Source organism: Miniopterus natalensis, chromosome 9 (assembly GCF_054644295.1).
Source record: "Miniopterus natalensis isolate mMinNat1 chromosome 9, mMinNat1.hap1, whole genome shotgun sequence".
In the NCBI taxonomy this organism is placed as follows: Eukaryota; Metazoa; Chordata; class Mammalia; order Chiroptera; family Miniopteridae; genus Miniopterus; species Miniopterus natalensis.
In genome coordinates, this window is record NC_142089.1 from 80,063,446 (window position 1) to 80,087,389 (window position 23,944).

A 23,944-nucleotide genomic window follows, 5' to 3' on the forward strand; every position below is an offset into this window, starting at 1 on the left:
CCAGCCTAAGTGATCTGTACTCGTTGTAGCTAAATACACGAGGAAGAGCAGAACCTCACACTCACGAAACCACTTCCCCCACCAAACCCTTTTGCACCCATCTCCACGCAACCTGGTAGAGGCAGCTGGGTCAACTCAAAGCAGCTTGCCTGAAAGCTTCTGGCTGCTGAAAGCAGCACTGAGAACAATGAGAAGAACCACAGCCAACCACTGTGAATTTTCAAGGGTGGTGCCCCAAGACTTAGGCTGGGCAGGATCACCCACCTCCTTAGGAAATACCAGGAATATTCCAAGGACAGGCTGTACTGTTGCTCAAAGATCCCAGAAGCCCCAGCAGTGCATAAGAGAAAATAAAAACTGGAGCTTTAGCACCACCTACTGTAAAACAAAAGACATCCACTTATCAACCTGCTAAACAGTGAAATGTCAAAAATACTTTTTTAAAAAGTTTTCATTCCTACAAATGCACAGGCAGAGAAATAACCCATCAAGCACAATGAATAACCAAGGAAGCTCAGAAAGAAAGTAAAAATCTCTAGAAAATAAACTTAAGACATGAAATACTGTGATTTAAATAACAGAATTCAAGACTGCAGTTCTAAAAGAACTCAGAGTGACACAAGAAAACTCAGAAAAGCAATTCAATGATCTCAGAAATAAAATCAACAAACAAAAGGAGTACTTCACCAAAGAGACTGAAACTAAAAAGGAATGAAACAGAAATTCTGTAGATGAAGAAATCTATAAAAACAATGAATAATGAACTAGCAAGCTTAGGCAACAGAGCTGACCAGATAGAGGAGTGAATTATTGATACAGGAAATAGTAACCCAGAAATGAGTCAGGTGTTAGAAGAGAGAAACTCGAGAGTAAAAAAAAAAACCTGAAAGAAATCTACAAGAACTATCTGACACCACTAGAAACAGCATAGTAAGAATAAGGAGAACACCAGAAGGAGAAGCAGGAGAGAGACCAGAGTCTATTCAAACAAATAATCCATGAGAATTTCCCTATGGAAAGAACTGGATCCCCAAATCCAAACAGCTAACAGAACACCTAATTATCTCTATCCAAAAATGCCTACTCCAAGGCACATTATATTAAAACTGTTAAAAATTAACAAGGAAGACTTCCCATGACAGTAAGGGAAAAGAAGATGGTAACCTATAAGAAAATCCCATTCGATTATTATCAGATTTTTCAGCAGAAACCCTAAAGGTAGGACAAAGAGGAATCAAATATTCAAAGCAAGAAATCATATCCAAAAAAATAATCCAGCTTTAGAAATGAAGAAAAAAAATAAAGGGTTTTCCAGACATACAGAAACTGAGGAAACTTACCACCACAAGCTCTGCATTACAAGAATGCTGAAAGGTAATCTTCTACTTGAAACAAAAAGACATAAGGATACAAAACTATGAGCAAGATACTAACAGATGCAGGAAATTTCAACCCTTGTTCAGAATAGGGTATTAAACACTGAAATATAACACAAAGGTTAAAAAGAGGTAAAAACATTAAAAGAAAAAGACAACAGCTACTGCTATTGGGAAGTCAATGAACAGGGATAATTTGTACAACAAAAACATAAAAGGGGGGTGGGGACTGAACTTGCACAGGTAAATAGAGATAAGATGCAACCAGGGATAAGATGCAACCAGAGTTTCTTGCACACAGGAAACTTTTTTTGTATAAACCTAATGGTAACCACAGAAAAGAAATCTAGAAATGAGACACATGCATAAAAAAGGAGAAAACGGAGTGGGAAAAATCATAGGATGCCACCAAACTGAAATAAACAGAAAGACAAGGGAAAAAACAAACCAACAACAACAAAAATGGAGACACAGCTACCAGGAAACAGATCAAGTGGCTGCAGAAAATCCTCACATATCAATAATCACCATAAATGTAAATAGACTTAATTCACCAATTAAAAGACACAGGGCTGTGGGATGGATCAAAAACCGAAATTAACTTTATGCTACCTTCAGGAGAAGCAGCTCAATTGCAAACACAAACACAGACTCAAAGCAAAGAGGTGGAAAATTATACTCCAAGCAAATGGCATCCATAGAAAAGTAGGTGTAGCCGTAATTATATCAGGCAAAGTAGATTTCAAGAAAAAAAAGGTAAAAAGAGAAAAAAATCATTTTACAATGATAAAGACAATCCATCAAGAAGATATAACACATTATAACACATGCACCCAACCTTGGAGCACTAAAATACAAGGTGGGGCTTGTAGGTTTGCAACTGTGAGTACATGAAACACAAAGTTTATTCTTGTATTATTATTTATTATTTTCCATACGAACAACTGTAAACCTACTTTTGCCCCACCCTGTATATAAAATAACTACTAACAGAGTTAAGGGTAGAAATCGACAAAAACACAATGGTAGTAGGGTACCTAAATACCTCATTGACAGCAACAGATATATATCATAACAGAAAATCAATAAGGAAATATCAGCCTTACATGACACACTATACCAAGTGGACATAGTTGATGTTTACAAAGCTCTTCATCCAAGAACACCAGAATATATACTCTTCTCTAGTGCATTTGCAACATTCTCAAGGACAAACCATATGTTGGAGCATAAAACTAGCCTCAACAAATTTAAGAAGACTGACAACATACCAAGTATATTTTCTGAACACAATGCTTTGAAACTGGAAATCAACTGCAAAAAGAAAATAGATGATGTGTAGAGATAAAACAACATGCTACTAAACAATGCCTCGGTCAAAGATGAAATAAGAGATGAAAAGATACGTAAAGACAAATGAAAATGACAATACAATATATATATAAATTTTTGAGCCAAAGTGGTAATGAGAGAGAAATTTACATCATTACAGGCCTACTTCAAGAAACAAGAAAAATCTCAAACAAACAACCTAACATTTCACTGTAAAGAACTAGGGAGGGGGCCCGGCCTAGCTTGGCTCAGGGTTGAGCATCAACCTAGGATCCAGGAGATCATGGTTCGATGCCCAGTCAGGGCACAAGCCGAGGTTGAGGGCTCGATCCCCAGCAGGGGGTGTGCAGGAGGCAGCCAATCAATGACGACTCTCTCATCATTGATGTTTTTATCTCTCTCCCTCTCCCTTCCTCTCTGTGAAATCAATAAAGATTTATTTTTTTTTTTTTTTTAATTTTTTAAAAACTACGGAGGGGGGAAAAAAGCGAAGCCCAAAGTCACTAGAAGAAAAAAATAATAATAAAAATTAGAGCAGAAATGAATGAAATAGAGAACAAAAAGACAATACAAAAATTAATGCAGCAAAGAGCTGGATATTTGAAAAGATTAATAAAATTGACAAACTTCTGGCTAGATTCACTAAGGAAAAAATAAAAAATAAAATCAGAAATGAAAGAGAAGGTACAAGAACACTACGAAAGGCTATACAGCACCAAATTCAATGACCTAGAAGAGACAAGTTCTTAGAAATGTATGACCTTCCTAGATAGAACCACGAAGAATTGGAAAATATAAATAATCCACAGTAAGGAAACTGAAAGTCATTAAAAACTTTCCAAAAAGTAATAGTCCAGGACCAGATGGCTTCAGGGAGTTCTACCAAACATTCAAAGAAAATTTAACACCTATCCTTCTCACACTTCCAAAATATTAAAAAAGAGGCAAAACTTTCTAACTCATTTTATGAGGCCAACATTACTCTGATACCAAAACCAGGTAAGGATAACACACACACACAAAAATTATAGGCAAATATCTCTGATGAACATAGATGCAAAAATCCTAAACCATTACTAGCAAATTGAATACAACAATCCATTAAAAAGATAATACATCACAATCAACTGGGATTCAGTCCAGGGGCGCAAAGATGGCTCAACATATACAAGTCGATGAATGTGATACACCACATTAACAAAGTAAGAGACAAAAATCATACAACCTTATCAAAAACACAGAAAGGTATTTGACAAGATGCAACATTCATTTATGATTAATAAAACTTTACTCAACAAAATGAGTATAGAAGAAATTCCCTAAACATATAAAGACCATATATGATAAACCCTCAGCTAATATACTCAATGGTAAAAAACTAAAAGCTTTTCCTCTAAGATCAGGAACAAGACAAGGATGTTCACTTTCACCACATAATACTGGTTGTACCTCACCAGATCAATCAAGTAAGAGAAAGAAAGAAAAGTCATCCAAATTGGGAAGGAAGAAGTAAAATTGTCACATTTTGCAGATGATGTAATTCTTTCTAATTAAAACCCTAAAGATGTCACCAAAAAACTATTAGAAACAATAAACAAGTACAGTAAAGTTGCAGGACACAGGATCATTATAAAAAAGTCATTGCATTCCTATATACAAATATTAAATTTCAGGAAGAAAAAAAAAAAACGACGACAATTCCATTTGCAAATGCAACAAAAAGAATAAAATATCTACGAATAAACTTAACAAAGGATATGAAGGACGTATACACTGAAAACGACCAGGCATTGTTGAAAGAAACTGAAGACAACATGAAGAAATGGAAAGATATTCCATATTCATGAACTAAAAGAATTAACATAGTTAAAATGGCCATATCACCTAAAGCAATATACAAATTTTAATGCAATCCCCATCAAAATCCCAATGGCATTTTTCAAAGAAATAGAATTAAAAATCCCTAAGTTTTTATAGAACCACAGAAAACCCTGAGTAGCCAAAGCAACCCTGAGGAAAAAGAACAAAGCTGGAAGTATCATACTCCCTGATTTCAAATGATACTACAAAGCTAAAATAATCAAAAAGCATGGTATTTGCCAAAAAACACATCCATGAACCAATGGAACAAAACTGAGAGCCCAGAAATAAACCCATATCTTTGGGCAACTAATTTTCAACAAAGAAGCCATAAACATATAATGGAGAAAAGGAATACTCTTCAACAAATGGTGTTGGGAAAATTAGAAAACAACATGCAAAAGAATGAAACTAGACTGCTATGTAACACTGCTACTTTATACAAAAAGTAACACAAAACAGATCAAATACATAAGTATAAGACCTGAAACAGTCAAAGATAGGTACTAGCCTTATGGACTTTGGTCTCAAAAAGGATTTTATGAATTTGACCCCAAGGGCAAAGGAAGTAAAAAGAAAAATAAATGAATGGGGCTACATCAAACTAAAAAGCTTCTGCACACAAAAGAAACTGACAACAAAACAAAAAGGCAACCAACTGAATGTGAGAAAATATTTGCAAAGGACACCTCCAATAAGGGGCTAATATGCAAAATATATTTTAAAAATCATACAACTCAACAAGAAAACAATTGTTCCCATTAAAAAATGGGCAGAGGACCTGAATTGACTCTTTTCCCAAAAAGACAGGAATAAATGGTCAACAGATATCTGAAAAGATGCTCAATTTCACTAGCTATAAGGGAAACGTAAATCAAAACCGCAATGAGATAACCTCACACCTGTTGGAATGATTATCAATAAAATAAGAAATAACAAGTGTTAAAGAGGATGTGGAGAAAAGGGAACCCTCATACAGTGCTGGTAAGAAATTTTTTTCTGTTTTTTAATTCTTTTTTTTAAATTAAATTTATTGGGGTGACATTAGTTGATAAAATTACATAGGTTTCAAGTATACAAGTCTATGATAAATGATCTATCTGTACATTGCATTGTGTGCTCACCACCCAAAGTCATATCTTCTTCCATCACCATATATTTGACCCCTTTACCCTTTATGGTCCCCCTCAACCCCCTGCCCTCTGGTAACTACCATACTGCTCTCTGTGTCTGTTTCTGTTTGTTCATTTTTCTTGTTTGTTCATTTGTTGCTTTCAGTTTTATATCCCACATATGAGTGAAATCATATTGTTCTTAACTTTTTCTAACTTGTTTCATTTAGCATGATATTCTCAAGATCTATCCATGCTCTCACCACTATGAAAAACAGTATGGAGGTTCCTCAAAAAATTAAGAATAGAACTAGCATATGGCCCAGCAACCCCTATTCTAGGCATCTACCCTAATAATTTGAAAGCATTTATGCATAAAGATATATGTGCCCCTATGTTCACTGGGGCATTATACAGCGCAGCCAAGATGTGGAAACTACCCAAGTGTCCTTTGACGGATGACTGAATATAGATGATGTGGTTCATACATACAATAGAATACTACTCTCATGTGGGAGATAAAAAAGGAAGCAACAAATGAACAAACAAAACAAACTCATAGACACAAGCAACAGTACGGTGGTTACCTGAGGGGAAGGGATATGGGGGAGAGGCTTAAGAGAGTAAAAGAAGTCAAATATATGGTGACAGGAGACTAGACTTTGGGTGGTGAGCACACAGTAAGTACAACATACAGATGATGTACTACAGAATTATACACTTGAAAGTTATAAAATGTTATTAACTAATGTCACCCCAATAAATTTAATTTAAAAAAAGAAAAATTATTAATTTATTGAACACTTACTTTGTGTAAGGGGCTATGTTAAGCACTTTACATGTATCTTTTAACTCATTTAATCCTGTAAGGTAGGTAATATGATTACTCCACTTTTACCCACAAACAAAGTAGGCATTCAAGTTCCAGTGTGTAGTGCTAGAGACCAGATTAATAGTCAGTTTGGGTCCTCAGACCATGTTCTTAATCACTCTAATATGAGAAAGCAGGTGTTAACTATATAAAAATGTAACATGTAAAGTGCTATGGGGTACAATAAAGAGTTATTTTTAGTTTGAAGAAATAAAGCACCTCCAGGTAAAGCAACACTTTGTCCAGAACTGAAAGGATGGAGAAAAAGGAAGAAAAGAGCAGTTATTTAGATAATATCATTGCTAATTTGGCAAAATCAGGAGGACATTGCACCTCAAATCTTAACCATATAACAGAAGAAAAAAAAATATATTCAAAAAATGTATTCAAGAGCAAGGAACTAAAACTGTCACATGAAAATGTTAAATGAAAAGATTTTATAAAGAATTTATAATGACAGTTCTGTCAGGATCATCACCCTTTGGTGCCTTTTCAAAAGTAATACAAGTTTTAACCAATATATCATTCCTGTCAAAATAAACATAAACAGAATCTAAGTTAGTGAGATATAACAGTAGGTAAATTTTAGACTAATCTACCAGTTCTAAATTTTAAAAGACAAAACCCATTTAAATTTTCATCTTCAGAATAACATGATGAAAGGTAATACCTATTTTTTCAGGTTTGAGTAGCTTGAAAGAGACTGTTGAGGTTCCTTTGCCACCTGACTTGGTTGTAACAATTATGTCTCCTTTGTCATTTTTGGCTTGTCCCACTCGACATACTATTTTACTTGCAGACATCCATTCTGCTGTCAGGAGGCAGTTATGTCCACAAATTGTCAAACCTGAAAATAAAAGCATGCATATAACAAAGTTCAAAAGAACAACTGTAAGAGCTCATCATGTCTATTACATTGAAAACAATTTTGCTTTCTCTTAGTAACACAGGCCTTTTCAAGAACTGAAAAACAAATAAAGCAATAACAAGGTTCAATAATTATTTTTATTATTGTATACACCCAATATTATTTGCAAATATACCAGTCTCTACTGATTTTTGTCTAATCTTTTACGCTAACATTTAAGACTTCTTTTAGATTATATTTAAGTTTCTTCAAATATCAATGGAATTAGATAATAATGCCCATAATAATAATGTGTAGGCATTCTAGATCACTTAGACTATGAGAATCTTAAATTGCTTTCATGGGTAGTAGAAGGGAATTTACTGTTATTATTAGAAATCTAAGATACTGATATAAAATTCTAAAGGGTAAATGTATATATCATTCTCTAAAAACATTTATACACCTTCCTGAAAATAACCTGCATAACTTTTACTAGTGTTCAATTATACATGGTGTAACAGAATGAACTAAATAAAGTAGATACTTTACTTTAAGCATAGCCTGGAGTCTGGTAAATCCAGTAAGTGTTCTCAGGCATTACTGATTTACTATTTCATTTTTCATATCTGCTTATTATTCCTCTAAAGACAGTTCATGCTGCCTCAGTGCTTCCCTAATGATACTGTCACAACGTTACATTCTGCTTTCACAATAAACTGGCACTCCGAAAAGTCAGCTCATGCCTGGCAGCTCAGGCCCTGATTCCGTACAAATTACAGTTTAGGCAGTAACCAAACAGGGAGGCACTGGAAGATTTCAGTGAGGAAGACATGGCCCCAGGTGGAACACCGAGAGAACTTGCCACTAGTCTACTAACTGATTTCCTCTCTACTTCCCATTTCCACAGAACAGGTACCAATATAATAAATATTTATGGAGAAAATAACTCAAAGTATGGTGAAGACCCAGCCAATCCACACTTTCCTTTCTCACTATATAACTGTGTATACTGCTCAGCAGTCAAGTTTTGGCAAATATAATTTTTTTTCCAGGAACACCTGCCTAATTTGGTTGAAAAAACATTGGGAGGGATTCATGCTCTGTTACAACTTAAAGCACTATTAAGTAAGAATGTTATATTAACAATGAAGGAATAAAAACGACTACATTTTTAAGACATTTATTGAAATAATGAATTTTAGAGATTTCCCTAAAACATCTATTATTTATTCATGTTTGAAATTTTGTTTTACTAATAAAGCACTTAAAGATTCTTTTAAGATCAAGTTTTCTGTTGTTTTTTTAAAATGTGTAATAACATTCACACATTTTTAAATGTATTCGTAATTCAATTTTTTTTTTCAAAATGGGAATGTCTTAGATATCTTTTCTGATAATCAATTTTTGTTACAAAAAATTTAAACAATTTAAGAGACTGAAAGCATCTCTGGAACTCCTTTCCATCTCCAAGATAAGTACTTGTGAAACACTTCAACGCATGTTTGCTCAAATAATTTTTATGCATACATATATCAGTCTGTGATTTTTTAAATGAATGGGAAATGTTTTAATTTACAAACTGTTTAATTACAGATGGTAGGCATTTTTATATCACTCAGGTCAATACATAACTTAGTATTTTTTAATTTTACTACATCAAAAAGGTTCTTGTGATTTTAAATATTAACTAACTTCAGAAAGGAGAAAAACTCAACAACAAATGTCAGCTGACTGTGAAGTCATTCCTAAAGTGAGTTCCCTGCTAGAGAACTATCTTATGATTAAAACTGAGGAATGGGAACAGCTACCAGCTACAGAGACATGAAGTCTTAAAAACATGTTAAAACGAGCAAACATGAATAGATATCCGTAATGGTACATGTTGAAAAAATACTCCCCAGAACAAGAGTAGATTCATTTGGCCATACCTGCTAACAGTGTTCCTCTGATTTAATGTGTATCCTGCATTTTAACTAAAAAAATTAATAATCACCATATAATTTTAAACATAGATTCAAATGGATCATTTTAAATGTCATGAGAATTCAATAAGATCATAAGACCTAGTTCTTAAGCACACTTTTGCTAAGTTACTGAAAGCTAAGAAATCTGCTTTGTGAAATATAATAACATCTTTTTTTTAAGTCACTTGTAGAATTCCAAATAAAGTGTTCTTATAGTGTTTTACTTGGCTAGTGTAGATATCATCTGAGTTAAAAACACTTAAACAATTTAGTAGGTTAAGTTTGCTTTTTTAAAAAATGGTTTCTTGGCAATGCATAGGCAGGTTGAAAGCTGAACTACCAAGGTTTATAAAAGTAATACACATTTAGTCAAATAAGAATAGCACTGCCTGAAGCTAAAGCAAGATTATAACTTACATAGACTAGAAACCTTCATGTTTAGGAGCTCACAATGACTGCCAATTAAAATGTGGGACATAACCTCCATCTGTATGGATTCTTTCCATACATTCCGGGGATTTTTCCACTTTGGATAAAGAAAATTCTGAAATGAGTTATATCAAAAATCAAGATGGGATTAGATAAGACTATCTTCATAAGATTAAACTTAACTTTTATTTACTGAAGACTCAAAAATTGTAACTAGAGAAACAATATAAAGTGAGCCATATTTAAACACTAGCAAAAAGAATTAGCTGGGAAGTGTAAAATTAAGTTATTGATAAACATAATGTGGAGCTTCAGTTCACTTTCTCTTTTCAAAGGGGTTTCTGAATGGCCGAAAACAATCCGTCGATCAGCAGCTATAATGCAAGAAAAACAAGTTCCAACTCATAATCTCCAGTACTTTACCAAACTAAGAAAAGAGTCAAGAGAATGTCTGAATCCAGATAAATGTATTTGGGAAATGAGAATGTATATTCAGTAGCATATACTAGAGTCTCTCCCTTTCTAATTCTCAATGGATCAGTATAACCTCACACAGAGTTCAGAGGAAAATAATCTTAACTGACCATACAATTATATTTCTAATTTGCTCTCTTCCCTGGCTGTATCTAACACTCATTTGTATTTTTTTTAAAAAGACTTAGTGGGCCCACAGGGCGTGGCTCAGTGGTAGAGCATCAGCCTAGGATCCAGGCGATCAGGGTTTGATTCCCGGTCAGGGCACATGCCTGGGTTTCGGGCTCGATCCCCAGCAGGAGGTGTGCAGGAGGCAGCCAATCAATGACTCATCATTGATGTTTCCATCGCTCTCTCTCCCTCTCCTTTCCTCTCTCTGAAATCAATAAAGATATATTTAAAAAAAAAAAAAAAAGACTTAGTGGGCCAGAGCATTTTTTTTAAGTCCTAAAAGAGATTAAGAAAAGCCACAGTGAGAACCACTGACAAACATCAACGTTTAAGTAAGTCAAAGTACAGGCTTCCATGTTACCGAGGGAGAGAAACACACTATGCAAACCAACATCTAATAATATTTGTGCTGTATCAACTGGATGCATAGTATTCTGTCATTCATATCCTTGAGCTTAAAAGAATTAAAAAATATAAACTGACCCTAAAAACTAAAACTTAGTTTGCTCTAAATATGTAAGTATTAGGGGAGCCTAAATAAAAAGGTAGATTAGCATGGGTGAGAGTGAGTCTGAAGATTTTTGGTTGAAGTCCCCAGGCTCGGCAGGCAGAGGCCATGCATTTCAGATCAGTGTGGTGCTCTCCACCACGAGGGAGCAACCACACGGCAGAGAAAAGGAAACAAGTAAGATCTACGGGTCACTCGATGGGAGGGACTCTTTTAGGAGGAATGAGGGTAAGAGCCTAGTGGTGACATCACCAGGAGATGGAGTTTAGGCTTAATCTGAAGAGCAATAAGGAACAGAAGAGGCATAATTCACAGAGCACCTGAGAAGGAATACAGACAGTTGTACAACGAAAGGAAAGCTAAAGAGGGCAAAAATAGCTGGGAGACTATGTAGGCACCCTAAGCAGGAGAGCAAAGCGGAAGAAATGGAGGCACAGCTCAGCTATGGGAAACTTTCTGAAGGGCTTGGTGAAAGACAATATAGACAAGATTTGATAAAATAATGATTTTTAACAGAAAAATCAGAAAATCAAGTAATTCTTTCATTTTTATTCAGATTATTCTGTACAGACCACAGTAATATTTTTCTATCACCTTCATTATTTCAAAATAATATACCTTGCATCAACTGTCCAACATAAAAATATACTTGCCATGGATAACAGCATAGTCTTGCTCTTACCTACAAGGTCAGCCGGGCCAGTCCCCAGGTTCTCCCCTCTAATCGTGACTTTGGTCCATGGTATCCCTTCATTTGGAGAGATGCCTGTCACAAGGGGGGGCTGTCGTGAACGAGACATTGTGCTCTGTTGAGCAAAGTGGAGATCTAGTTACAAAGGGAATCTGTTAAAAGAGAAATAAAAAAAGGATTAATGCCAACAGAGATAAAGCACTGACTCAAAATACAAGAATTCTAGATATTAGGTACCAAAACATAAAAAGTATTCTTAAACATGAAATTCTGAATTTTTCAGTTGTCTGCCAACATCTACTGAATGTTAAATTTACTAAGAACACTCTAGCTAGTCCTGTGAAGAAAATATCAGAAAAATAACAGAAAACCAAGCCCTTAGTTCTATGAATGTTCAACACCATGACAGACAGAGCCTAACGTCACCATTTGTCTCCATGACTACACCTGAATCCCAGATACATGCTAGAAACTGTTCTAGTCCCAAAGTTGTTTAAGGGAGATATTCTGATTCATTGTATTCATAAAAAATAAATTATATTTATATTCCGATAGGTGTGCTGAATTTCACTTTATTTTTGTATTATACTTAGTATAGCAATTCTTTTTTAATATGTTCAAATCAATATATGAACATTGTACAAAACTAAGGCAGAAGTGTGAACTGGAGAAAATGAGTTTCTGAAGTCGAATACACCTGTATTCAAGTCCTGCTGCTCCCATTCACTAATTCTGTTCTAAACCTCTGTTTTCATGTGTGTAAAAAGGAGCTAACAGAACCTTTCAGAAGGTTACAATTAAGATTACATAGGATGATTCTAGGAAAGCACATAGGCAACTAATAAATAATAAAACCCCACTAATGAATACTGCAGAACTCCTTAAGTGCTCAAGGCTTCAGATGCCCCAGAAGATGAGGGTGAGGTTCAGAACAGAGAAGGAACTTGCTAGTTAGCTATCTCTGTATAGTGAGGAGCAGACACGCCAGCCCCTGCCCTTACCCTGCAGTCAGGCAGGAATTAGTTTAGTCCCTGAAGAAACTAAAAAGCAAGGGACCAGTACTCAGGGATACCAAGCAAAATAGGGGTAATTAAGTGTCAATGTGCAAAGCAAACTGTGGAACTCCTCAGGCCTCTTCCTGACCCTGCACTTATCACCACTGTCAGCAAGGTGTATAAGCGCCCTCCACACCCTGTCCTAATAACTAGAATATTATTCTCTAGAGAAATTGAAGAACCCTAGGAAAAAAGAACCAAAGATCCTGACATGTAAGGGTCCGCCCCAGAAAGGGAAGGGCTACTTGCAGTCAGATTACCTGATGGCAAAGCCTCTTATAGGCAAACTGCCTTTACACAAACTAAACCAACCAGCTCCTCACAGCCTAACTCTAAAACATACAAGGACAACCGAAGACTATAATATGGTCAAGGGAAATATGGAAAGAGAGATGGAAATCAGATAAACAAAAAGATCCAGAGGAAACAGGTAAGACAGGTATACAAGCTGAATTGTGTCGCTTCCAAAAAAATCATGTTGCAGTCCTAACCCCAGGTACTTCAGAATGTGACAGTAGCTAAAGATTAGACCTTTAAAGAGGTGATTAAAGTAAAATGAGGTCTTATAGAGGGCACCTAATTCAGTGTGACTAATGTCCTTATAAGAAGAGGAAATTAGGACATAGATACACACAGAAAGACCATGTGAGGACACAGGAAAAAACACCCATCTACAAGCCACGGAGAGAAGTCCCAAAAGGAACCAACCCTGCCCTACAGCTCGGTTGAGCACTTTCCCAGGTACGAAAAGGTTGCTGGTTGGATTCTCGGTCAGGGCACATCACCGGTTGTAGGCTCAATCCCCAGTAGGGGGCGTGCAGGAGGCAGCTGATTGATGTGCTCTCACATCAATGTTTCACTTTCTCCCTCTCCCTTCCTCTCTCTCTAAAAATCTGTAAAAATATATTTTTTTAAAATAGAACCACCCCTACTGACACCTTGACCTTGAACTTCCAGCCTCCAGAATCATGAGAAAATAAATTTCTCTCGTTTCAGCCACCAGTCTTTTGGACTTTGCTATGGCAGTCCTAGCAAACTAACACAGCAGGTAATAGAAAAACAAAAACAAAACTTCCAGAGTATTGTCAACTTTGATCCCAATTTAGTAACAGCAGAGGGAAAACATTTTTATCCCTAAAAGAACAGATCCCATGAAAAGGGATCAATCCAAAAATAAGGGCTCTTGAAACCTTCAAAAGGGACAAAAGAAACAAGATTTATATCATCCTATCAATGTAGGAACTGATCACTGGTTTAACCAAATGCCATAAGGCTGCAAAGAGGCAGATGTGTGTTTGGGGAGCAGAGAAGGAAGAGGAAGACGGAAAGGAAGTTATAAACTTTACAACTATCAAGATAATGACAGATTACACACAGAATCTGGAAACTTGGAGATGGATGCCAGAGGAGAGAGCTAAGTGAGTTTGGAGTATGCTGTATAATAAAGATTGTGACTGTACTTTGTCCCTGGTTTCTGGAGGGAGTCTAAAAATCCAAGGAGAGTCTTTGTTACTCATAAGCCCTCAATATTATAGGTATGTAATATTCATGACAACTCAGTATCATGGCTGGACAAAACCAAAAGAACAACCCTGTGATCAGAGGGTTGGGGTTTTGAGCCATGTGATATAAACCTGATGTCCTATGGAAAAAGGGAGGGGGCTAGGGACTGAGTTCAATCTCATGGCCAATGATGCACTCAAACCTATGTGATTTATTTAATAAAATTAAAACAGCAAAGCAACAACAAAAAGAGAAAAACCAGAAACACATTACTATCATCCAATAAACCAAACGAGACAACTCAAGGTTATCTAGACTCCCCTCCTTTCCTACTGAATCCCCTGAATACTCAGAATCTGCTGGTCAGAACCCAAAGTCAACTATTCCTCTCAATTCTATTGTTGCTCCCCTAGTTAAGACCTTCATCTTCTCTGCCCGGACACTGAAACAGACTTCTAACTCAGCAATTTTCAACCTTTTTCATCTCATGGCACAGATAAACTAATTAGAATACTGTGACACACCAAAATTATATTTTTTGCTGATCTAACAACAACAAAAAATAGGTATAATTTTGATTCATTCACAGCAAGTGGCTATTGTTGTCATTTTTCAATTTGACAGTCTAAGGGGAAAGAGGTCGGTGCCCCTGACTAAACAGTCAGGTACTGCATGTTTTAAAAATTCTTGTAGCACACCGGTTGAAAATCGCTGTTCTGATTTTTCTGCCCCTACTAAATCTCCACTGCAATCCACTCTCAGCAAACACCAGAGTTAATTTTCCAAAATACAGATCTCATCAACACCATCCCCTCATTTAAAAAAATCTCCCGTGACAACACACTGTTCAGTGGTCTCCAGTGCCCACAAAATTCTTAACATTTTATTAAAACCTATGAAAACAAGATTCTTCTATAGTTCCTATTTCGCCCTCAGTCATTTCCCTTAGTCATCTGAAACCTACCGTATGAACCTGTTCACCTCTTATGAACAGCCAAGTGTTTTTATGCCTCATGATTTCCTTGATCTTGTTTCAATTAAACAGAAAGTCTTTTCAGTTTTGTTAGATCCTTACCAATATTTTGAGGTCAAGCTTAAATGTTACTGTTTCTAACAAAGTCTCCCTGATCCTTCCTTCTACAATGCTTCCGTTACATCATTCTAATATTTGTTGTATTAAACCTCAGATATCACATTTGTGTCTCCTCTTTGAGGACACATGAGATTTAATCAATTCTATATCCCAATGCCTGTGTTACAGTACTGACACCAAAAAGCATGTCACGTGATTGCTGAAAGAGGTCAAATAACTGTTTTCTGAATGTTTCATGGTATTAATGGAACACTGGAATTATAACAGAACAAAAAGAAGGAGAGGACAGGGGTAGGGGAGATGTATCACATACATACACAGGCAAACAAAATTTAAAAGACGCTTGTACACAATACCATCAAAAAGAATAAAATACTCAGAAATAAGTTTTACAAAGGAAGTACAAAACTTGTATTTTGAAAACTACAAAACACTGTTGAAAGAAATTAAAGACGATCTAAATAAATGGAAAGACATGGATAGGAGATAATATTAAGATGGCAATACTCCCCAATTCAATCTACAAATAAAATGCAATCTTTATCAAATTCTCAGCTGGCTTTTTTGCAGAAATTGACAAGGTGATCATAAAATTTTATGGAAACAGAAAAGACTCAAAACAGTCACAAAAATCTTGAAAAAGAGGAACAAAGTTGGAGGATTCACATTTCCTGATTTGAAAGCTTACTATAAAGCTACATAATCAAGATAGCATGGTGCTGGCATGAGGACAGATATATGTATCAATGAAATCAAACTCAGAGTCTAAAAATAAACCCTTACATTTATGGTCAAATAATTTTTGAACAGAGAAAATATAATTTTTTTAACAAATGGTGCTGGGACAACTTGTATTACGTACCTAAATGTAAATGATAAAACTATAAATCTCTTCAGAGAAAGCATAGGATTAAATCTTTGTGACTTTGGGTTAGGCAAAGCCTTCTTAGATACACCACCATGAGCAACAGAAAAACAAAAGATCAATTTGACTTGGTTTTAATCAAAATTAAAAACTTCTTTAGGTTCGAGTGTCTCCTTCCCTCTGAGTTATTTCTAGATTTCTACTTTGATATCACCAGTTCTTTCCTGCAGCTGCTCAGCATTTCCTGAGCTGGCCAGCTCATACTCGATCTCTTTTATTGAGCTCTTCATCTCCACAATCTCTACTTGGTTCTTGTTTAAAGTTTCAATCTCTTTGGTAAAGTACTCATTTTGTTCACTGATTTTATTTCTGAGTTCATTAAACTGTCTATCAGTGTTTTCTTGTAACTCGTGTTTTTTCAGAATTGCAATCTTGAAAATAGGAAAGCCACATACAAAAGAATGAAACTAGACTATAGTTGGTCTCCATGTACAAAAATTAACTCAAAATGGATCAAAGACCTAAATATAAGACCTGAAACAATAAATTGCATAGAAGTAAAAATAGGTACTAAACTTAAGATCTTGGTCTTAAGGAGGATTTTATGAATTTGATCCCAAAGGCAAGGGAAGTAAAGGCAATAATAAATGAATGGGACTGTATCAAACTAAAAGGCTCCTGCACAGCAAAATAAACCACCAACAAAACAAAAAGGCAACAAACAGAATGGGAAAAGATATTTGGAAACAACAGTTCCTACAAGAGGTCAATATCCAAAATACATGAAGAGCTCATACAACTCAACACCAAACAAACAATCCAATTAAAAAATAGGCAGAGGACCTAAACAGATACTTCTCCCAAGAAGGCATACAAATGGCCAACAGATATATGAAAAGATGCTCAACTTCACTAGCTACTTGAGAAATGCAAATCAAAGCTACACTGAGATACCACCTCACACCTGTTAGAATGACTATTATCAACAAGACAGGTAATAACAAGTGTGGAGAGGTTGTGGAGAAAAAGGGAACCCTCATTCACTGCTGGTGGGAATGTAAACTGGTACAGCCACTATGGAAAACAGTACGGAGACTCCTCGAAAAATTAAGAATAGAGTTACCATATGACCCAGCAATCCCTCTTCTGGTATCTACCTGAGAATTTTGAAAACATTTATTTGCAAAGATATATGCACCCCTATGTTTATTGCAGCATTATCTACCATGGCCTAGACATGGAAACAGCTAAAGTGTCCTGTGATAGAGGACTGGATAGAAAAGATGTGGGACATACATGCAATGGAATAGTATGCAGCCACAAGAAAAGATTAGGCATTGCCATTTGCAACAATATAGATGGATCTTGAAAATATCATGGTAAGCAAAATAAGTCAGAAAAAGTTAAGAACCATGTGACTTCACTCACACATGGGATATAAAACTGAAAGTAACAAATGAACAAACAAGAAAAACAAAGACTCATAGACACCGACAACAGTACAGTGGTTATTAGACGGAAGGGGGAGGGGGAAGTGAAGGGTAAAAGGGGTCAAATATATGGTGACAGAAGATGATTTGACTTTGATGGTAGGCACACAATGCAATATGCAGATGACATATCAAAGAATTTTGAAACTTACATAATTTTATATACCAATGTCACTCCAATAAATTTAATTTGAAAAAATTCTGTGCTTCAAAGGACACCATCAAGTAAGTAAAAAGACAACCCACAGAAAAGGAGAAAATATTGGCAAACAGTGTATCTGATAGGAAACTTGTATCTAAAATATATAAAAAACACAACTCGGTAGTAAAAAAATAAATACAATTTTGAAATATGTCAGTCACTGGGGAAATGAAAGTCAAAACCACAATGAGGTATCATGTTATACCCACTAGGAAGCTATAACAAAAAAGGAAAAAAAAAAAAAATGTGTTAAGAGAGGCTGTGGAGAAATTAGAACCACTGTACATTGCTGGTGGGAATGTACAAGTACTGACCAATTTGGAAAACAGTTTGGCAATTCCTTACAAAGTTAAACATAGATCATTAATTCTATTATTCATCAATTCCACTCCTAAGCATACACTCAAGAGAAATGAAAACTTACATTCGCATGAAAACATACATCAATGTTCACAGCATTAGTAGTTAATAGCCAAAAAAGTGGAATCAACTCAAGTCTATCAACTGATGAAAGGGTAAATAAAATGTGGTATATCTTGCAATGGAATATTATTTGGCATGAAAGAAAAAGGAAACAGGAATGAGGTACTCACATGCCACAAAAATGGATGATTCTTAAAAACACTATACTAAGTCAAAGAAGCCAATCACAAAGAACCACATACTATATAATTTAAATTATATATAAATGTCTGGAATAGGCAAATCTACAGAGATATAAAGTAGATTAGTAGTTGCCTAGGGCTGGAGAGGAGGCTGGAGGCTGGGAGAAAATGGAGAGGGACTGCTAATGCGTATGGCTTCTCTTTCTGCAGTGATGAAAGCTCTAAAACTGATTGTGGTGATGGTTGCACAACTATGTGGCTATACTGAAAACCACTAAATTTTATGCTTTAAATGGATAAACTGTATAGTATATGAATAAAGCTATCATTAAAAAAAAAATTGAAAAAAGTCTTCAGACAGTAACTTTAGAGAGAAGTTTTATAAAGGTTATAAAAATTCACTAGGCTATTTCAGAGGCCTTCAAAATCACTCATTTAATACACACATATATTGGATACTCAGTTTTCATCTGAGAGGACAGCCCGACCTAGCCAGCACAAGACAGCTAAAACGCAACCATAAAGCCACAGTCTACAGCCTGAGGAATCAGAGGATGGAGCTTTGTGCTAACAGAGTAGCTAGAAAAAGAGGAATAAAATCCTGGAGAGGAGGGAACCACAGAGGCAGAACGAATTTTACTGAAAACCTTAGACTCCAGGGTGCACAGGAGGCTCCAAGTAGCACACAGATTACAGCCTGAAGGAGGAAAGCAGCAGGGATTTCTTTTTTTAATCCTCACCCAAGGATATGTTTCTACTGATTTTACAGAGAGAGGAAGGGAGGAGAGGAAACATCCATGTGAGAGGGAAACATCAACTGGCTGCCTCCTGCATGCACCTCGACTGAGACTGAACCCACAACCTGGGTATGTGCCCTGACCAGGAATCAAACCCACAACCTTTCGGTTTACAAGATGATACTCCAACCAACTGAGCCACGTGGGCCAGGGCAGAAGCAGTGATTTCAACTGCTGCCCACCAGAGGGAAACAAGAGTAATGCCTGTTTAAAAAACAACAAAAAACAAAACAAAACACCAACATTCATCAGAAGAACAGAACAAAATCCAAAGTCTTTAAAATGTATTACCCATATACCTAGGATATTATAAAAATAACTAGACCCGTTTAAAAAAAATGTGTAAAATATGTAGCCCCTTAGTCAAGTAAGAAAGACAACAGAAATGCACCCCAAGATGAACTAGATCAGAATTAGTAAACAAAAATTTGAAAGAATCTGTAACAAATAAGCTATTAAAAATATATATAATCATAACGAATATATGACTATCCTAAAAAGCAAAACTGAAATCATAAAAACAGAAATAAAATGAAAATTCTAGAACTGAAAGGTACAATGTCTAAAAATCAAAAATACACTGACTGGGTTGAATAGAAGACAGAAGACAGCTGAAGTCAGTGAACATGTATATAGCTCTATAGAAAGTATCCAATATGAAGAACAGGAAAAAGTGTAAAGGAAAAGGAGAGATTCAGTGACCTGTGGAAAATGCCAAGCACTCTAATGTAAGAAGAGAGAGATAGAAAAGAAAATAATATTTGAAAAGAAAATGCGTGAAATTTTCCCAAATTTATTGAAAACTATTATTCTAGTTCTCCAAGTCCAGCAAGCACCATGTAAGATTAAGACAAAGAAGATCACACCTAGACATACTGAAGTCAAACTCAAAGAGAAAGAAAATCTTAAAAACAATCAGAGGGAAAAAAGACATTATATTAGGAGGAATAGCAATATGGGTGATGATTTCTAATTAGAAAAACTGACAGTCAAAAGACAATGAAACAGCCCAGCCTACATGGCTAAATGGTTGAGCATTGACCCATGAACCAGGAGATCACGGTTCAATTCCCGGTTGGGGTACATGCCCAAGTTTCGGGCTTGATCCCCAGTAGGGGGCATGCAGGAGGCAGCCGATCAACGGATCAATGATTCTCTCTCATCAATGATGTTTGTCTCTCTCTCCCTCTCTCTTCCTCTCCCTGACATAAAAAAAACAAAAAACAAAAACAATGAAACATCCTTAAATTGCTGAAAGGGAAAAAAAAAAAAAAAATCACAAATAAAGGTTTTAAAAAAGGCATTTTCTGATGTTGGGAAAACTGGGCAGCCACATGCAAAAGAATGAAACTGGATCCCTGTTTTACACTACATACAAAAATCAACTTAAAATGAATTTAAGACCTGAAAGTAAGACATAATAATACCATAAAACTCCTACAAGAAAACACAGGGGAGTAAGCTTCTTGACATTGGTCTTGGCAATGATTTTTTTGATTTCACACCAAAACCAAAGGCAACAAAAGCAAAAATAAACAAGCGGGACTACATTAAACTAAAAAGCTTCTGTACAGCAAAGGAAACCATTAACAAAATGAAAAGGCAACCTGTGGGATGAGAAAAAATATTTGTAAACCACATTATCCAATAAGGGGTTAATATCCAAAATATACAAGGAGCTCATATACCTCAAAGCAAAAAAACAAATAACCCAATTAAAAAATAAACTGAGGATTTAAATAGGTATTTTCCAAAGGAGATATACAAATGGCCAAGTACATGCACAATATCACTAATCATCAGGGAAATGCAAATCAAAACTACTATGATATATCACCCTACAACTGTTAGGATGTCTCTTATCAAAAAGGTAAGAGATAGCAATTGCTGATTGTGGAGAAAAGGGAATCCCTGTACACCACTGATGAGAATGTACACTGGTACAGCCACCATGGAAAAGAGTATGGAGGTTCCTCAATAATTTAAAAATAGTTTTTGGCAATGGGTTTACCACCAGAACACAGGTGTCATGAAAACCACTGCTAAACCTAGGCCAAAATGGATTAGGAAAAGACTCATATCCAACATCGTTGTCACTGGACACACAGATTCTACCTCTACTAGTCATCTGATCTACAAATGAGGTGGGATTAACAAAAGAACCATCAGAAAATTTGAGGAGTCTCCCGAGATGGAAAAGAGCTCCTTCCTCAAGTATGTATCTATCTTGGGTAAACTGAAAGCTATACGTGAGCATGGTATCACCACTGACCTCTCCCTGTGGAAATTTGAGACCAACCAGTATTATGTAACCAGCACCGATATACCAAAACACAGAAACTTTATCAAAAACATGATGAAAGGCACATCTCAGGCTAACTGTGCTGTCCTGATTATTGCTGCTGGTACAGATGAACTTGAAGCAAGTATCTTCAAAAATGGGCACACATGCCCTTTTAACCTACACATTGGGTATAAAACAATTGCTGGTGTTAAAATAAGTGGATTCCACTGAACCACCCTTCAACCAGAAGAGATATAAGAGCATTGGTAAGGAAGTCACCACCTACATTAATAAAATATAACACTGGCACAGCAGCATTTATGCCAATTTCTGGTTGAAAAGATGACAATATACTGGAGCCAAGGACTAGCATGATGTAATTCAAGGGATGGAAAATAATCTATAAATATGGCAATGCTAGTGGAACCACAATGCTTCAAGCTCTGGATTGCATCCTGCAACCAATTCATCCAACTGACAAGCCCTTAGACTGTTTTTCTCAAATCCAGCGTGGTGGTCACCTTTGTTCCTGTCAACATTATGACTGAAGCTTTGAGTGAATCTCTTCCGAGAGACAATGTGAGCTTCAATAGCAAGAGCATGTCTGTCAAATATGTTCATTGAGGCAACATGGCTGTTGACAGCAAAAATGCCCCACCAGTGGAAGGAGCTGGCTGCATGGGCCTGGTGATTATCCCAAGCCATGCAGGCCAAACCAGGGCACATGTGCTGCAATGCCACACAGTTCATATTGTTTGCAAATCTGCAAAGCTGAAGGAGAAGATGGACCGTCATTATGAAAAGTTGGAAGAAAATCTTGCAATCTGGTGATGCTGCTATCACTGATATGGTTTCTAGCAAGCCTATGTATGTTGAAAGTTTCTCTGACTATCCCCTTCTGGTTGTTTTGCTGTTTGTAACATGAGACAGACAGCTGTGGGTGTCACCAAAGCAGTGGACCAGAAGGCAGGTGGGGCTGACAGTCACCAAGTCTGCTCAGAAAGCTGAGAAGGCAAAATGGATATTATCCCTAATACCTGCCACCCCAGTCTTAACCGCTGGTGGAAGAACAGCATCAGAAGTGTTTGCCTCAATTGGCCATGACAACAATGCATTGCTTTGTAAAACCTTCAAACAGAAAAAAGATTTTTGTGGACCATTTTGTGTGTGGGTGTGTGTGTATGCGTGCGCACACGCAGTAGGTTTAAGTTAGTAGTTTTGAAGATTAGTACTTTTTAATGGAAACCACTTGACCAAAAATTTGTCACAAAATTGAGACCAATTGAAACAGAGTTTAATGAGGAAAAAAATTAAAAGTAGAACTTTCATATGATCCAGCAATCCCACTTCTGGATATATCCAAAGGAAACGAAGTAATTATCTCAAAGAAATGTATGTACTCCCATGTTAACTGCAGCACTATTCACAACAGCTAAGATATGGAAACAGCCAAAGTGTTCATCCAGGGATGAATGACTATAGAAGAGGTGACACATACACAAGGGAATATTATTCAGCCTTAAAAAGGAAACCCTGTCATTTGTGACAACAAAGATAAACGTGTAGGACATTATGCTAAGAAATAAGACAGACATAGACAAATATTGCATGGTATTAAAAAAAAAAAAAAAAACAGGCTAACTCACAGAAACAGAGTAGAATGATGGCTATTAGGGTGTTAGGGGTTAGGAGGTAGGGGAGGGGATGCTAAAAGGGTAAAACTTGCAGCTATAAGATGAGTAAGGTCTGAAAATCTAATGGTGTAGCATAGTGACTAGACCTGATAATACCATATTGTATAATGGAAATTTGCTAAAAAAAATAGAGCTAGGTATTCTCACCAAAAAAAAATGGAGGGGGTAACTATGTGAGCTGATGAATGTAGTAATCAACTCAATAGTGGAAATCCCTTCACAAGTCTATGTATATCAAATCATCAGGTAGTATACTTTAAGCATATTACAATCTTATTTGTCAATTATACCTCAACAAAGCTGAAAAAAATATATATTCTCAAATAAATAAAGTTCACTAGAAACAAATCTGTATGACAAGAAATGCTAAAGAAAGTTCTTCAATCTGAAGAGAAATTGCACCAGCTGGTAACCTGTAAGAAGATTTTATAATGTGAAAGGGTGAATTCATCAGGACAAAACCATCTACATGGTGTATACACCTAGTAATAGAGCTTCAAAACACATGAAGCCAAAGCTGGATATAGGGAGAAATAAATAAAGCCACAATAGTGGTTACAGATCTTAATATGCCCTTTAAGTATGGAGAACAGTAAGATTAAACAAACAAAATTCAAGAAGGCTATAGAAGATAAGAACATTATTGATCAGCTTAACTTAACTGACACTTACAAAACTTCTTTTCAAGTGTTTATAGAACGTTCACCAAGACAGACTA

The 23,944-nt window shown here is 36.0% G+C and overlaps 1 protein-coding gene and 1 pseudogene across 4 annotated transcripts in view; one reads left to right on the top strand and one right to left on the bottom strand.

Annotated features, from left to right (window-relative positions):
* Nucleotides 1-11,790, bottom strand: part of EXOC2 (exocyst complex component 2) — a 150,860-nt gene extending 139,070 nt beyond the window's left edge. For 3 of the 4 annotated variants that reach the window (XR_001602697.2, XM_016206378.2, XM_087820694.1), the window contains exons 1-2: nt 11,630-11,790; nt 7,222-7,398 (exon numbers count right to left, since the gene is read on the bottom strand). Coding sequence is in view for 3 of the 4 variants with exons in the window: in XM_016206378.2 (XP_016061864.1) it covers nt 7,222-7,398; nt 11,630-11,747 (295 nt within the window). In the remaining variant the exon portion in view is untranslated. Of the gene's footprint in view, nt 1-7,221; nt 7,399-9,782; nt 9,817-11,629 lie in introns of those variants that run through there. The other variant, XM_087820693.1, reaches the window with a different exon arrangement.
* A 9,487-nt stretch (nt 11,791-21,277) lies between these two features.
* LOC148092518 (elongation factor 1-alpha, somatic form-like) lies at nt 21,278-21,833 on the top strand (annotated as a pseudogene).
* The last annotated feature ends 2,111 nt before the right edge of the window (nt 21,834-23,944 follow it).